This window comes from Carettochelys insculpta, chromosome 1, assembly GCF_033958435.1.
Source record: "Carettochelys insculpta isolate YL-2023 chromosome 1, ASM3395843v1, whole genome shotgun sequence".
Taxonomy (NCBI): Eukaryota; Metazoa; Chordata; order Testudines; family Carettochelyidae; genus Carettochelys; species Carettochelys insculpta.
The window spans coordinates 5,369,008-5,385,966 of NC_134137.1; the positions used below are offsets into that span (position 1 = coordinate 5,369,008).

General features: G+C 53.3%; 1 protein-coding gene across 1 annotated transcript; it reads right to left on the reverse strand.

Moving 5' to 3' along the window:
• Nucleotides 1–6,547: 6,547 nt before the first annotated feature.
• Nucleotides 6,548–7,513, reverse strand: LOC142002478 (olfactory receptor 52B2-like). The gene has a single exon (XM_074978626.1). The coding sequence runs from the start codon at nucleotides 7,511–7,513 to the stop codon at nucleotides 6,548–6,550; it is 966 nt and encodes a 321-aa protein (XP_074834727.1).
• Between the last annotated feature and the right edge of the window lie 9,446 nt (nucleotides 7,514–16,959).

The window sequence follows — 16,959 nt, forward strand, 5'->3', positions numbered from 1 at the left end:
GCCTTTGGCACCTCAAGGGGCAGTGGCGGTGCCTTCTTGCCTGCCTCGAGGTGGGGATACGCAACGTCCCACAAGTGGTGGGCGCCTGCTGCATCCTCCACAACGTTGTGGAGGCCAAGGCGGGTGCCTACATGCAGGGGTGGGCAGCTGAGGCCACCATGGGGTTTGAGCAGCTGGCTGCTGTCGCCAACAGCCAGGCGAACAGCAATGGTGTCCAGATCCGGGAGGCCCTTCATGCAAGTCTCACCTTGGGGCCGCACTGAGCACTTCGATGCCCACACCTCCCCCTCCTGCCCTACATCCACATGCAGCGGCACCACCACCATGCCATGCCGCCCCCCACCCATGGGACCATGGGACACGGGTAGTGGTGCATAACATAAACCTTTATCACTAATAAACTGTAAAAAACTGGTGTAAAAGTTCAACTATGTACAATGTGTGTGGGGGTGTGTGATGGGGTTCTGGGGTCCCCCAAGCTGTGCACCCTGTCCGCAGGCAGGATAGTCTCTCACTCAGCAGGAAAACAGCAGGTTTATTAGCTGACAGGACACAGCATCGTACAGAGGAGTCAGTACTGCAGGCAGAGACAGACAGTCCAATCCATGTTGAGGAGAGGAGGCCCCGAGGGGACCCCAGAGCCGGGGCCTTGCCCCCTCCTTTGTCTCTCTCTCCCTCAGCCCAGACTAACTGCTTCCAACTCCCAGTTCCAATTCAAACCCCTCAGGCTCCACCTCCTCCTTTGTCTGCAGTACAAAGGTGTTACCTGGTCATCAAGGTTACCCTCAGCAGGAGTCCCACACCCTCTGTGAGCCACTCACATACACACAGGTATCCCCCAGTCCATCACAGGGGGTATCAGGCCAGGGCTAGAACTGGGAGAGGGGGCCTGAACTTGGAAGGGGGTGGGGAGGGGTATATACTTGGGAGGGTCCCTCGGGTAAGGGCGTTGGGGGCTGAGATCCCCTTCGCCCCCTGGAAGTGGGTGCCATGGCGGGGCTGGGATGGGGTGGGAAGCACAGGAAGGTACGGGCACGGTGGGATGGCAGGGAGGGCATCTGTGTGAGGTGGGGAGGAGGACTCCGGGGGCAGTGTGGGGTGGGCAGGGGACCCTGGGAGGGACCTTTCTGGGGGGGACCCTGAGGGGGGCTCAGGGGATTGGGCAGCTGAGCGGGGGTGCAGAAGGCCAGGAGCCGGGACACATTGCCCACATGCTCCTGTACAGTCCCATGAATGGCATCCAGGCAGGACATGAGCCTGTCCCAGGTCTCCCTCCGCCACGACAGGTCGGACTCCTCCAGCCGGAGCCGGTGCTCTATAAGCTCCGCCTGGCAGAGGTTGGCGGGGTCATCCACCGGGCGACGCTGTGACCTCCGGCTGCGCTCCCGATGTAACAATGCTGCTGAGGGTGCCCGGCCTCTGTCCGATGCCTCCGGGGGCTTTCGGGGACCACTGACGCCGATAGACTGTGTGGGCCCTCACTGGCTGCAGCTGCAAGGGGTGAAGGAGAGCATATCAGTCTCCAAGCAGGACCTCGTCCCCATTCCCCCTGGGACCCTGTCCCCCTCGGGCCCCGCCTCCCCAGACCCTCCCAGGGCCTGGCCATGGTGGACATTCAACCCCTGTGGTGTCAAGTGCACACAGGCTTCAACCCGGAGTGGAACCATCCCCGGGTGTGGCTGGCCCACGGGTGTCCTACTGGGCAACTGGGTGCCTGGAACTGTCTTCGGGTCCCGGTGTTGGGTGGCACTGGCAGGTGCAGAGGGCAAGTTCCAGTCTGTGGCCAGCCAGGGTATGTGGCCCTGGGCCTCTGGGCCTGTGCCCAGGTCACTGTCAGGGCCATCCCTGCCCTGCCCTCAGGCAGCCAAAGGCAACGTCTACCGGACCCAGGCTGTGGCTATGGACTGGGGGCTCAGACCGGCAGAGCAGTGCCCATGAGGAGGAAGTAGGAGGTTGTGTATCTTTGTGGAAGGTGCTTTAGTTAAGCACAAGTCATTGAGCTCAATAGAGGAGGGATGGGATCCTGTGTTATGCAGGAGGTCAGACTGCCATCTCTTGTGACCTGAAACTCTGTAAATCTCTGTTTGCTATCGAGTGTGGGGTCACTGCTGTCCAAGCCATGTCCTCTCAGCCAGGATCTCCAGCTCCAAGAGGTCAGTAAAGTACAATCAAAGCCACACCCTGTTCTGGTGATGGGCTGCGGGAACGAGGAGGGGAAGTCCATGTCAGCCCGATACTGTCCCCTGAAGACCTCTGCTCCTGCCCTCCATGCTGGCTCCAAAGTGTGCTTCCTTTGCTCTTATGGAAATAAGAAGGAAAAACACCTCACTGCAGGTGGCAGTGCAGAAGTGTGGCAGAGTCAAGGCCAGACCCCCTCTTTCCCAGGGAGGAGTACAGTGCATTTGGGGAACACTTTCACGCCCAGCTTCTCTTGCCACACACGCCTTGGCTCCTACTCTCTCAGCTCAGATGCATGTTCTCACAAAGGATGCGCACATACCCTGTGCTCTCTCGCGGGGTTATTTTATCTTTGTTTCTTCTGCCTTTTGCGGAAGCATCCCCCGTTCTTGTAGCCATGTTTATACCATGACATCAGAGCAGTGGTGCCCGACCTTTTCCAGCCGGGGACCCATTTTGACGCTTCAGGAAGACTCGGTGACTAAAGGCAATTCAAAACCAGGAGTGAGGGGAAGAGCACTAACTTGCAAACTTTGCCCCTGAGGCAAGAATATAAAATTGTGCCCCCTCGTGTTTATATATTCACTGTAGTTACTCCATAGAAAAGGGAAAATATATGAATAAAATAATCACACCACATTTACTACAGTTAGTCAGAGTTGTGTTGGTGGAAAGACACATCCCCAAACAGCTCCCCCGGGCTTAAACCCCACACTCAGGGGCTAGGAGTCACTCAGGGGCTGCAGGGGGCTAAGGGTGTCTCACTCAGGGGCTGGGGAGTCACACTTAGGTGGTAGGAGTCACTCGGGGGCTGAAGGGGGCTAAGGGTGTCTCACTCAGGGGCTAGAAGTCACTCACAGGCTGGAGGGAGCTAGGGGAAGCACAGGGACCCCCAAAGCCGAAGTCAGCTGGGGTGTGGAGCTCCATCCGGCAGCACCAGCTGCAGGAACCCTGGCCAGCATGGGGGAAACCCCTATGCCCGTGGCTGAAATCTGGCTGGGGCAGAGATCCACCAGCAGCGCCAGCCACAGGAACCCTGCTCGGGGCTGGGGGTCCCCGCATACTGCAGAGCCTGGAAGTCAGGGAGTTGATCAGCTCTGCCCCCCCCTCCACCTTGGCCTCAAGCCCCCACCTTACCTGAGCTGGGTTCTGCTCCCTCACATATGCAGGGCTCTGCCCTGCAGCTGAAATGGTTCTCAATGCACTTGATTGGCTTAACTGCCTCATGGCTGTTAATCCAATTAAGAAGTTGAGAACCACTTCAGGAGTGTGAATTGTTTCTTAATAGCCATGTGTGGAACCACCCAGCCCAGCTGGCCACCCTTTTGAAATGACCCACACTTGGGTCCCAACCCATAGATTGGGAAACCCTGTTTTAGAAAGACTATGTGAGAGAGGAAATATGTCTCACTGGCAAAATTTCAATTGGCAAGAGAGACAAGGTTTTAAACTAATGCAAGGGAGATCCATAGTCCACCGTGGTTACTCAGGACGATCCAGTCTTTCCATGAAGACATGAGAGGAACATCCAATACAATGGCATATTATCGGATGCTTTCCGCATCAGGAGCAGCGTCAAACAAGGAAGCGTCCTTGCTCCGACATTGTTTGGATTGTTCGTCGCACTCCTCTTGAAGCACGCCTTTGGATCTTCAACAGAGGGCATCTTTTTGCACACAAGATCTGACGGGAAATTGTTTAATCTTGCAAGGCTGAAAATTAAATCTAAGGTGCGGGAAGTCCTCATCAGAGATATGCTTTTTGCAGATGACGGTGCTGTCGTCTCACACACAGAAGACCAGCTTCAGAAGCTGCTGGATTGGTTCTCCAAAGCATGCAACGACTTTGGGCTCTCCATCAGCCTAAAGAAGACAAATGTACTTGCTCAGGACGGTGCTGATTAATTAACCCTATCAATTAACTCCAAAACCTCCTCTAGTGTCACTTCAATCTGAGTGAGTTCCTCAGATTTGTCACCTAAAAAGGCTGGCTCAGATTTAGGAACCTCTGTAACATCCTCAGCCGTGAAGACTGAAGCAAAGAAATCATTTAATCGCTCTGCAATGGCACTGTCTTCCTTGATCGCTCCTTTTATATCTTTATCGTCCAAGGGCCCCACTGCTTTTTTAGCGGGCTTCCTGCTTCTAATGTATTTAAAAACCATTTTACTATCGTTTTTTGAATTTTTGGCTAGCTGTTCCTCAAAATCTTTTTTGGCTTTTCTTACTACATTATGACACTTAATTTGGGAATGTTTATGTTCCTTTCTATTTTCCTCACTAAGATTTGACTTCCACTTTTGAAAAGCTGCCCTTTTCTCTCTCTGTGCCTTTTTAACATGGCTGTTTAGCCATGGTGGTTCTTTGTTAGGTCTCTTACTGTGTTTTTTTATTTGGGGTATACATTTAAGTTGGGCCTCTAGTATGGTGTCTTTAAACAGTTTCCATGCAGCTTCCAGGGATTTTAGTTTAATTACTCTACCTTTTAGTTTCTGTTTAACTAGCTTCCTCATTTTAGTGTAATTCCCCTTTTTGAAATTAAATGCCAGAGTGTTTGACCGCTGTGGTGTTCTTCCCAACACAGGAATATTAAAAGTTATTATATTGTGGTCAGTATTTCCAAGCGGTCCAGTAACAGTTACCTCTTGGACCAGATCCTGCGTTCCAGTCAAGACTAGATCGAGAATTGACTCTCCCCTTGTGGGTTCCTGTACTAGCTGCTCCAAGAAGCAGTCATTTAAGGCATCAAGAAATTTAATCTCTGAATCCCGTCCTGAGGTGACATGCACCCAATCAATATGGGGATAATTGAAATCTCCTATTATTACTGTGTTTTTTATTTTGATAGCCTCTCTAATCTCCCTTAACATTTTAGCATCACTATCACTGTCCTGGTTAGGTGGTCGGTAGTATATTCCTAATGCCATATTCATATTAGAGGAATGAATTGTTATCTATAATGATTCTATGGAACATTTTGATTCCTTTAGGATTTTTGCTTCATTTGATTCTATATTATCCTTCACATATAGTACCACTCCGCCACCCGCACGACCTGTTCTGTCTTTCCGATATAATTTATATCCCGGTCTGATAGTGTCCCACTGATTGTCCTCATTCCACCATGTTTCTGAGATGCCTATTATGTCAACTTCCTCCTTTGATATGAGGTACTCCAGTTCACCCATCTTATTAGACAGACTCCTAGCATTAGTGTAAAAGCACATTAAAAAACTACCACTATCTATATGTCCGCCTTTCACAGACGCGTTGGATTTTTTTATATGAGATTGTTTCACATCTGATCTTGCCCATATATTATTTCCCACGTTCCCTATCTGACTAACTTCTAGGGAATCCCTATCTATGGAGCCTCGTGTAAGAGAAGTCTCCGTCCGATCCAGGTGCTCCCCCGCACCAATCGGCTTTCCCCCACCTCTTAGTTTAAAAACTGCTCTCCATCAATCTGCATTGACAACTGTACGTTAGAGGTTGTCCACGAGTTTGTTTACCTCGGGTCCACCATCACTGACACCCTGTCGTTGGAGACTGAGCTAAATAGGAGGATCAGTAAAGCAGCCACAACTCTATCCAGACTCAGCGAAGGAGTGTGGAATAACAACAAGCTGTACACTCACACCAAAATGCAAGTGTACAGGGCCTGCATCCTCAGCACCCTCCTTTTCGGCAGTGAGACTTTGACCCTGTACTCCCACCAGGAAAAGAGGCTGAACGTCTTCCACTTGCGCTGCCTCAGGCGCATGCTTGGAATATCGTGGAAGGACAGAGTGTCCAACACTACCGTCCTTGAGCAAGCTGGAATCCCAACCATGCACACCCTCCTCAGGCAGCGTCAACTCCGCTGGCTTGGCCACGTCCACAGGATGAATGATGGAAGGATCCCAAAAGACATCCTGTATGGTGAGCTAGCCTCTGGCAAAAGACCTCCCGGATACCCCCAGCTGCACTACAGAGATGTTTGCAAGAGAGACCTCAGGGAAGCAGACATCAAGCCAGACAGCTGGGAGGAGCTGGCAGACGATTGCAGCAGATGGAGGCAGGAACTATACAAGGGCCTTCAGAAGGGTGAGTTGAGGATCACACAGTTAGCAAAGGAGAAGCGAGCGCACACAAAGCACAGCAAGGACCTGCCAGACACTCATTACATATGCAACAGATGCAGCAAGGACTGTCACTCTCGTGTGGGTCTTCACAGTCACAGCCGACGCTGCAAATGAGGATGCCAAATGGAGCTACGAAGGGCGCGTTCCATAGTCTATGTAGACTGAAGGATGCTACTACTACTACTAAACATCAAAGGGAAACATGGCTTTAAAGTCCAAATCCCAAAGCGTTTCCTGTTGTCTCCTCTAGCTCTGCAAAGAGCTTCTGCAACGGCAGTGATAAAACATGTTGATCACCCGAATCAGGATCTCTTTTGTTGCCACCCCATAAACAATGGGGTTTAACGTGGGTGGGATGAAAACATGGAGGTTGGCCAGTAGGTTGAGAATATAACCGGGAATGATGTGCCCGTACTGGTGTGCAAAAAAGGAGAAAGCAGCTGGGGTGTAGAACATCAGTATGACCCAGACGTGGGAACTGCAGGTACGCAAAGCCTTGAGCCGGGCCCCCGTTGATGACAGCTGGAAGACAGCTCTGAGAATCAGCATGTAAGATACAGCAATAAGTACAGCATCCAAGTCAACTGATAAAACACTCATAGCAACACCATACCAGATATTGACATTAATGTTCTCACAGGCCAGCCTGGCGATGGCCATGTGCTGACAATAGGTGTGTGGCAGAAGGTTGGTTCTGCAGAACTTTAGCCGTTTCACAAGAAAGATGAGAGGACATAGGAGACAGAAACTTCTTGTGACAATCACCAGCCCTATCTTCCCTATCACGGGCTTGGTTAGCACAGTGGTGTATCTCAGGGGATTGCAGATGGCAACATACCGATCAAACGCCATGGCCACCAGGATGGCCGACTCCGAAATAAAACTGACATGGACGAAGAACATCTGGGTGAGGCAGGCAGCAAAGGAAATTTCCCCATGTTTGAACCAAAATACGGCCAGCATCTTAGGCACTGTGGTAGTTGATAACAGTAGATCAACAGCCGCCAGCATGGAGAGGAAAAGGTACATGGGCTCATGGAGGCTTCGTTCTGTTACTATGATGAATAGGAGGAGAGAGTTCCCAAAAAGTGCCACAATGTACATCAGACAGAAGGGGATGGCGAGCCAGACTTGAGACCCTTCTGTACCAGGGATGCCGGTGAGGATGAAGGTGACAGGGACAAAAAAGGTGTGATTGTCAGCTGGCATCATGTACCATCCCTTGGAGCTCCTATTCGGTAGCCAGGGTCTAACAGCAAAAGAGAAAATCAGTGAGAATTGGCGTGTCAGCCAGGACTTGAACGTATTTGGTGAGAGAATCAGAGAAACATGCAAAAGCTTCCCTATGTGACAGCTGCATCTCGCATGGGACCATCAACCTCGAATCGCTCTCCTGCTGCAGAATATCTCCACTGCCACCTCTGGAAGTTGGGCGGGATGGCTCTGGCCCTGGGCTAAGCAGGACATCCTCCTGGTGTGCTTTTACAATCAGACCCAGCCAATATTCCAGCTCGCAAATAAACCCAGTGACGAGCAACCCTGACTGATTTTACTGGAAATACATGAGGAAAGCTGTGAATTTTTTCAGGATTTGGTCCTAAATATGTGGGCCAATCACAGGTAATGGATGGCCTGTTTCTGCAAAACCAACAGAGGGTCCTGGGGCACCCTAAGGACTAACACACTTACTTGGACACAAGCTTTCATGGGCCTCCAGTATGATTTAGATTTTATTGGATGTCAAAGCTCTCGTCATCAACATCGCACACACAAGTGGCCCACCAGATGTCAGGAACTGTGTCCCAGTGGTGTCCTGGCCCAGCCCGTTGAATTAGCTCATTCACACTTTTGTAACACTCTCATCTCTGCATGGATGTGGGAAACCCTGATACTGGACCCCTTCATTTCCTGCACCTGGCACAGTGAGCTGAAGCGCAGCTGCATATGAGTAGCGCCCAATCATCATGTAGTGACCATATTTTAAAAAATTACCGACAAGCACAATGACCCGACCAAAGAAGAACCCTTTTAAGAGCCCTTTAATAGCTACGCCAACACCTTTTCATTGAAAAACAGTATCTTTGCAGTCATACTACCAGCCCTAGTGACCAAGGCTGTTCCCAGAGGTAATGTGCTGAGGCGGGTGCATATAAATAGTCTCATGTGACTTTACTTGTGGCCAGCCAGCTAGGTAGGAGGGGAAACCCAGCATTTCAGCCAATGGCAGGAGACAAAGACTCATTATCTCTGTCTCAGGTAATTTGTCTGCTCTGGTGGGAGAAGCTGCAAGGTGGGTGGCTAGGGACGGGGCTCCCCATTCACTGTGGGACAGAAGCCCCCTGTAGAAGCCATATGGGAAGAGGGTGGGGCAGGCTGTGCTGGAAGAAGCTCAGGGAGGGTGGCTGAGGTTTCTGGGGGCTGAAGTAGTGCTTGTGTATTCTCTCTCTCTGTTGTGGCTGGGTGGGGTTTGGAGTGTGTGTGACTTCCCTCTATGTGCTGGCTGGCTGGCTGGGATTTGGAGTAGCCCTGGTTGTATGTTAGGGCGGAGGAGGTCTGGAGAAACCCCTCACCCCCTTTTCCTCCTAAGCCCAACTAGGGGACTGAGGAGGGGGACTGGGCTACAAACTGGGGATTTTGGGGTGGGAACCTTTTGATTGTGACCCTCCCCCATCAGCAGGTCATTCTCTTGTCTTCCTGCTTCCCTGGTTGGCTCAGAAGTTTCGCTCAGTTTTTTGGGGTGGATGAGGGGTTGCTGTGAGCAGGGTGAGTGGCTGAAGGGGAGATAACTATTAATGAAATCAGCCCTTCCAGGAGTCCCCTAGAAAAATGAGTCACAGGGGATGATGGCTGGCTGGACTGCTAAAACACATTTACCTTTCATTCCATTCTTGTTGACCTAGCCACCTCAGGTTTCGTTTATGTTCTCTCCACAAGCTGTACTTCTCCATAGGCTGACATATCTTGAGCAAAAGCCTCCTCACCTGAGAAAGTTCTGAGCGCAGTATTATTCTTGCATCAACATTAGGAATAAGGATTTTTCTTTGCTCCCATCTTAATCTGCAAACCTTCATTCTCTGGAAGGATGAGGTGTGGTTGTTGTGGCTTGCAATTTCAATGAGGCACTTAAACACAGCAGAATTTAGTGGAAATATAAGCTCTGCCACATCCCTCCCTCTCCTCTGCCGTGTTTCACCCCTGCTGTTCTAGCTCATGCAAAGGATTGGTGGAATTCACTTTTTATTTTTTATAACTTTTGTGGAATAAGTTTTATGTTTTTTGTCTTTTTATACCTTTCAAAGTTGCGGCAACTTATGGAGGGAGCTCTGATAATTTTTAACGACAGATGAAGTTGAGATTCAAAGAGTTCAAGCTTTAAAGCTGTTAAAACACAGAGACACAAGGTAGGAGAGGTAATACCTTTTTTTTTATTATTTTGAAATGGCTTTGGTTGGTGCAAGGTTAGCCTTTTTGAGCTACACAGACCAGGGGAAGAGCTCTGAGCAGTTCCAAAGGTTGTCTCACTCAGCAACCATTTTGGGCCAATTAAAGATATTACTTCAGTCATTTGTGGCTCTTATCAAGGCACCACTATGACAACAACAAAACAGCAAAATCCACTAGATAACGCATCAAGATATACACAATAAAAACCCTAATTCCAGACATGATTGGCTGATGTAACTATTCATTCACTCGGCCACTTGTAATAAGCCCAGTTCAGAAGTTTATATCATTGAATTTTAACTCTAACAAGTTCTCAAGCTGGATTTTTTGTGTTGTCCCAGTCTATAGATAATGTAATTATTACTGATGGCAATAGTCGGAATCGCTGTGTACTGTGAAATCAGCTAATTTCTGACTTATTTGGAACCCCTCCCCAAAATCCCCCTTCCAACTCTAGACATTTCAGGGGCCCAAGTATCCTCTGGAATGACTGTTAAAGTTGCCTTCCCCAGCCCCACCACAATCTGAAATGGCACCAGCAGTGAGTCAGGAGTGGTCAGAGGGCTGCAGGGGAACCATGGGCAAGTTTCAGCCCCCATCCAACAGCAAAGAGCTCACCATGAGCTGCAGGCCAAGCAGTAGGCATACGGGGTAAGGGAGCTGCCGCTGCTTTTTCTTAGCAGCTCAAACTGTGCAGGTGGACCCCATTGAAGGGTGAGTGACTGCCTCAGTTCTTTCCCATTGGTTCATTTCACAGTCTGATGCCTTTCAAAAACAGCAGCTGCCTTCTGGGTGTTACAGCTGGGGGGAAATATTTAATTCAGGGGCAGGGACTCTTTTGTGTCAAAGGTCACAGTCGAGGGTCACATACAAGTGAGAAGCAATAACCAAAACCAAAACAAAGAGAACCCTCACTGATGTGGTCCCCGACGGAGAAGAAGAAATACGTTCCCCTTGCACTAGCGCCTTGGAGGGCCCAGGGGAGTAGTTTTGTGTGCTCCAGCCCCATGTGGGCATGGCAGGAAGTTGGTGCTCCAGCATGGGCCCCTCAGTGTTGCGGGGTGGAAGCCTTGAGGCTCAGGGGACAGACCTGGGTAAGCCAGGGGCTGCATCCAGCCTTCAAGGCCGTGGGTTCCCCTACCCTGATTTAAGCTAAAATAATCCATTCCCCATGTAGCTCTTAAAGGAAGGTCTTGGCCAAGGAGGACTTAGACAACTCCTTCTGCAAAGGCAGAGAGACAATAGCCTGACAAGGGACTGAACGGCTTCCAGGGGAAGCTGGGGGGAGGCGAGGGGGTGCACCATGCCCAGGATGGGGGCAGGTGCACCAAAATGCAAGTTTGTCCAAGGCACCATTTTCCATAAGGAAGTACTCTGATCATTTTGAAAATCAACTGCTTTTAAGGTTGAACAAGTATTTTTGCAATTAATCATTACGATGCTAAAGTGCTAAAAAGCACGTTTGTGAATGTGGACAAAATAATCTCATTTCTGTACTCTGACTCCTGTATTGCATTTGGTCACTCTTCAGCTTTATAAATGAAGGCTACGACTACATTTAAACTCCAGATTTGAAATCTAAATGCATTGTACGTGTGTATATAATATGAATGCAGGTGTACACACACGTGTGTATGTGTGTGCATGTGTGCGCGTTATGAACTGGGTATACATATATGAAAAAGATAGTGGAGCTCTACGGTAATTCAGGTGGTCAACCATAGATTTCTCTGGGCTGGCTATTTTGTACTTCTAGTACTTTTACTCAGGTGACTTTTGGGGGTACTTTTCCCACCAGGCCAGCCACGGAACTGGAATTCTGCTTCACAGACAATTACCCTGGTCAAGTGCCTCACACATTAACAGTCTTTGCGGTCACTGGGCAGTTGCCTGAGGTCTCTGTGTTAGCTGGCTGTGAGGAGTTGGGGCAACACACAGAAAACACAGCACACAGCCCGACTTGTATATCAACACTCACTGCACACAGGACTGGCCTATACTGGGACAGCTACATGGCTCGGGGCATGTGTGTGAACATCTCACCTTCCTGAGTAGCAGGGTACCACCAGCCTACGTCTCTGTGTGGACACACCTATCACCTACGCTGTGTGGAGACACCTACCATGCTACGCTGAGGCAGAGTGTGATGCTCAGCCACGCCCACCGCACAGCTACAGAGAACTACAGCTGGAGGAGGGGGAACACTGCGCTAACACCAACCCTGGTAATCAGTTGCTCCCACGTTCCACAGTTCACCCAGTCACAGCTCTGCTTCTGGGCACCAGCCAATTTCTGCGACCGCGCTGGACCCAGCCCTGAGTCCCTTGTGGACCTGAGGGAAGTTTCCCTGAGTGCAGCCTGGGGATTTGGGGTGAGGATGTGACAGGACTGGGGGAGATTTCAAAGGAGGTTTTCTCTGAATTGTCCCTCTCACCAACAATGGCCCAGCCCAGAGCCGCTGAGTTCAACAGCCAGAGCCCCAGTGACCTGCGCGGGTGAGGGTCAGTGTAACCCGGCGCCCTCGTCCTGACACAGCCCCTCAGTGCAGGGCTGGGGGCATTGGCTCAGTGCCAGGGGCTGCCATGCTTCCCCCTGCAGTCAGAGTGAGGCAGCCCCAGTCTAGCTCACCCCCTTCCAACACTGCCTCGGTGTCAGGTGTGTGCAGCCGCCCCGGACAGATTCATTCCCTGCCAAGGACTCACCAGGCTCCTGCCCCAGCCGGGGATGAGCAGTCGCTGCCTGGGACTCAGCTGGGAGCTGCAGGTGGTGGGGAATCCGCACTGAGCGGGGCTGAGGTTCAGGGATGTTTATACAGCTGCCCTGGGACTCCCAGGTGGGCTCAGAGCCAGCAGGGAGCCCCAGGAACCTGGCCTGTGGGACTGGCTCAGGTGGGGAAGAGCAGCTGAGAATTAACCCTTTCCTCTCCCTTGTGGTATCTGATCCTTTCTTCATTTGCACATTATTTTAAAAGGCATTTATGACACTTGTGACAAAGTCCCCTGTCAGCCTCTGTGGGTCCCTGCGCTTCCTGGCAGATCTGTGCTGCCTCAGGGACTCACAGGGGCCCCCCTTTTGCCAGGCCCTTCCAAAGGCAGGAGTCTGTGCTTAGCAAGCCACCCTCATCATAGGCAGGACCTGTCCAGGGAGAATAATACCAGTCCCCTTGCAGGCCTGCGCCTGCTCCAGTAAAGTGATCCCTCGGGGAAAGGGTGGGGGGAGTCCAGACCCACCCGCTACCCTGGACTCCGGCCCAGGGCCCCTATGAGAACAAGAGGCAACCGGCAGGGCCTTTACCCCTGCCCCAAAGTAGTAGCATCACCCTGGGCCGCTTCGCCCACCACTTCCCCATGGTACCTTTTCACTGTGCTCCTGCTCCCGCTCTGCTCCTCTGGTGCACCTCCCAAAACCTTCCCCCCGTGACCAGATGGGGAGCCTTTTATAGGGAGCACAGGGACTATCTGACCAATGAAGGTCTGGGCCTAGACAGGGAACAGAAACCCTCTGTCCTCCAGGCTGTGGGGATTCCACCTGGGGAGCCCCACAGTTGGGAGGTGAGTACTGGGGGACAGGCAGCAGCTCTTCTGCCATGACTATACCCGGGGGGCCAGCCGGCGGCGGGATGCGTTGATAGGACAGCTGGAGGAGGAGGTTCTTGAGCTGGAGAGGCGCCTGGCCGCCAACCCCAGAGATCCATCCCTCTGTGGCATGTACCGGGAGAAGCGGGACGAGCTCAAAGCCCTCGATGCCCTTCGGGCACAGGGGGCCTTTGTGAGGTCGCGGATCCAGCTCCTTTGGGAGATGGACCGCGGCTCCCGCTTCTTCTGTGCCCTGGAGAAAAAGAGGGGTGCCAAGAAACATATCCTCTGCCTGCTTGCAGAGGATGGCACCCCTTTTATGGATCCAGTGGAGATGCACGAGAGGGCTCGCGCCTTCTACGCCACCCTTTTCTCCCCGGATCCGACCGATGCCGACGCCTGCAGAGTGCTTTGGGACCAACTCCCTTCAGTCAGCATGGGCGACTGGCACCGGCTACAGCTCCCTCTCACTCTGGCTGAGCTCTCAGAAGCCCTCTGTCTCATGCGCACCAACAAATCCCCAGGCATGGACGGGCTGACCGTGGAGTTCTACCACGTGTTTTGGGACGTCCTCGGTCCAGACCTGCTCAGCGTCTGGGCCGAGTCCTTGCAAAGTGGGGTCCTCCCCCTGCCGTGCAGGCAGGCCATCCTCACCCTGCTGCCCAAAAAGGGGGACCCCTGAGACCTTCGGAACTGGCATCCCATCTCGCTCCTCAGCACGGACTACAAGATTATCGCTAAAGCCATCTCCCGTCGCTTGGGGTCCGTGCCGCAGGACGTGGTCCACCCCGACCAGACCTACACCGTCCCGGGCCGCACCATTTTGGACAACCTATATCTGGTCCGGGATCTCTTGGAGCTCGTGTGTAGGGATGGTCTGTTGTTCGCCCTCCTGTCCCTGGATCAGGAGAAGGCATTCGACAGGGTGGACCACGGGTATCTCCTGGGCACTCTGCGGGCTTTCAGCTTCGAACCCCGTTTCATCGGGTTTCTCCGGGTGCTGTACACTGCCTCAGAGTGTTTGGTCAAGCTCATCTGGATCCTGACTGCTCCGATCAGCTTTGGGCGAGGGGTGCGTCAAGGCTGCCTGCTGTCGGGCCAGCTCTACGCTCTGGCCATCAAGCCCTTCCTCTGTCTCCTTCGATGAAGGTTGATGGGGTTGGTGCTCCATGAGCCAGAGCTGCGGCTGGTTCTGTCAGAGTACACCGACGATGTACTCCTTGTGATCCAGGACCCGGGAGACCTGGTGCGGTTGGAGGCCTGCCAAACCATTTACTCGGCAGCCTCCTCTGCTGGACCAACTGGCTCAAGAGCTCTGGCCTGGTGGTTGGGGCTGGGTGGAAGGCGGGCCACCTCCCACCCGTGCTTCAGGCCATTCGGTGGAGTGCGGGTCCGCTATCCTATCTAGGCGTCTTTCTATCTGCCACCCATCCCTCTCCGCCGGAAAACTGGCAGGGTTTAGAGGGCAGGGTGGCTGAGCGGTTGCGGAGGTGAGCAGGGCTGCTTCAGTGCCTTTCCCTACGGGGGAGGGCACTGGTGCTTAACTAAGTAGTCCTCTCCATGCTCTGGCACCGTCTGAACACCCTTGCCCCATCCCCCGGGTTTCCTGGCCGCCCTCCAGAAGGTAGTTCTGGAGTTCTTTTGGCCAGGACTGCACTGGGTCCCTGCAGGGGTTCTTCATCTCCCCCCGGAGGAGGGAGGGCAGGGCCTGACCTGCCTACGCACTCAGGTCCATGTCTTCTGCCTCCGGGCCCTGCAGGGACTCCTCAACACCAAGAGTGCAGATAGTCCAGCATTGAGGACGCTAGCGCACGCTTTCCTCTGTCGCTTCTGAGGGCTCCGATAACGACCAGCAGCTCCTTTATTTGCCTTTGAGAGGCCATCCACGAGACCTCCCAGAGCTGCCGGCCTTCCACCAGGACCTCCTCCGCACCTGGCGGCTGCTCGCAGTCTCCAGGTCTTTAGGGGCCACCACAGGGGAAGACCTCCTCGTGGAGCCACGCTACACAACCCGTACCTCCGTGTGCAGGTGGCAGAGTCCCCTGTGGTGTGCCAGAGGCTGGTCCTCGGTGGAATCACCAGGGTCGGAGACCTCCTGGACTACGACTGGGGAGACTGGATGGAGGCCCCGGCGCTCGCCCGGTGCATGGGGCTCTCCACCCTACATTCTCCCCGGCACGTACTCAAGGAGGTGAAAGCCACCTTGCCACCCACTGCTCTCGTCTACCTGCACCAGGTCTTGCGAGAGGGTGCACCCCGCCCCCTCTCACTCCTGGCCCTTCGGATCTCTCAGTGGGCCCCCAGCTCCATGAGCCTCCCCACCGCCCTCCCCTGCATCATCCCAGCTGGCTGCACACCTTGCAGCTGGTCCCCTTTCGAACTGCGCCCAGACATCATCTGTACACGCTCGTGCTTCACACGCTGCAATATCCCACCCTCATGTCCTGCCAAGACCACAAGTGGCAGGACCTTCTACCCTCTTCGGTGGGTGGGGAGCCCCGGTGGGCCAGCCTTTATTCTACCCTGGTCCCACGGCCCGCCAGGCACATCAGCTGCAGAATCCTGCATGGGGCGGTGAGCACGGTCTTGTACCTGGTGCGGTTCACTCCCCTCCCAGATACCTGTTTCTGTTGTGGCACGAGGGAGACCCTGGTGCACATTTACATCGAGTGTGTCAGGTTGCAGCCCCTCTTCCAGCTCCTCCAGAACCTTCTGCTGAGGTTCTGGCTGCACTTCTCCCCGCACTTCCTCATTCTAGCACACCCCATCCGTGGCCCCACTAAGTCGCGGGACCTCCTCGTCAGCCTCCTCCTGGCTATGGCCAAGGTAGCCATTTATAACACCCGGCAGAGGAGGCTGGCAGGGGGGAAGCCTGCAACTGTGGGGCCTATTTCTGCTCCTCTCTCCGCTCATGAATCCGGGCAGAGTTCCTTTGGGCGCCGTCCACTGGCTCTCTTGACACCTTCGAGGGACAGTGGGCGCTGTCCGGGGTTCTCTGCTCGGTGTCCCCTTCTGGTTCCCTCGTTTTAAACCTGCGACCTCCATTCCTGTCCCTGTCTTTTCTTCAGTTGTCCCCCGCACTCTGTTGGGGCCATGGTTTTTTTTAAAGGGATCCCCCTTCTATTACGAGTGGCCTTTTAGTCGTGGGCGAGCTGTGCCCGTGCACTCCCTGGTCTCCAAATAGACCCTGTGTCTCCTGTATCTGGGGAGACTCCTGCAGCCTGTCCCCATGGGCTGGGGAGCTGCCACACAGAGCCCATTAGGGCCCCTGTGTCTGGGAGGTCGGGTGCTGGGAGGTGGGCAGCCTTGGCTGCTGGCTTTGGCCACCTTGGGGCTGCTTTTGGCCCCTTCTCTTGGGCCAGCTTCTTCCCTGCCCTAGGCAGGCTGCTTCCTTCCCCCCACCCCCCCCAGCTAGTTCCCTAGAACTGCTGGGTGGGTGGTGTGTGGGGGGACTCCTGCTGCCCTGCATTTTGGTGGGGAGGAGGTACCCCCACTTTCCATCTTCTGGGGGGGAATCTGCTGGCCCCCACTTTGGGCCCACCTTGCCATCTGCTGGCTGCTGCATCCCCACTGCTTCAAAGGAGGTGAGGGGCTTTCTTGGGCGGTGGCCGGGTTTCCCCTCCACAGCTTGCTGTGGTG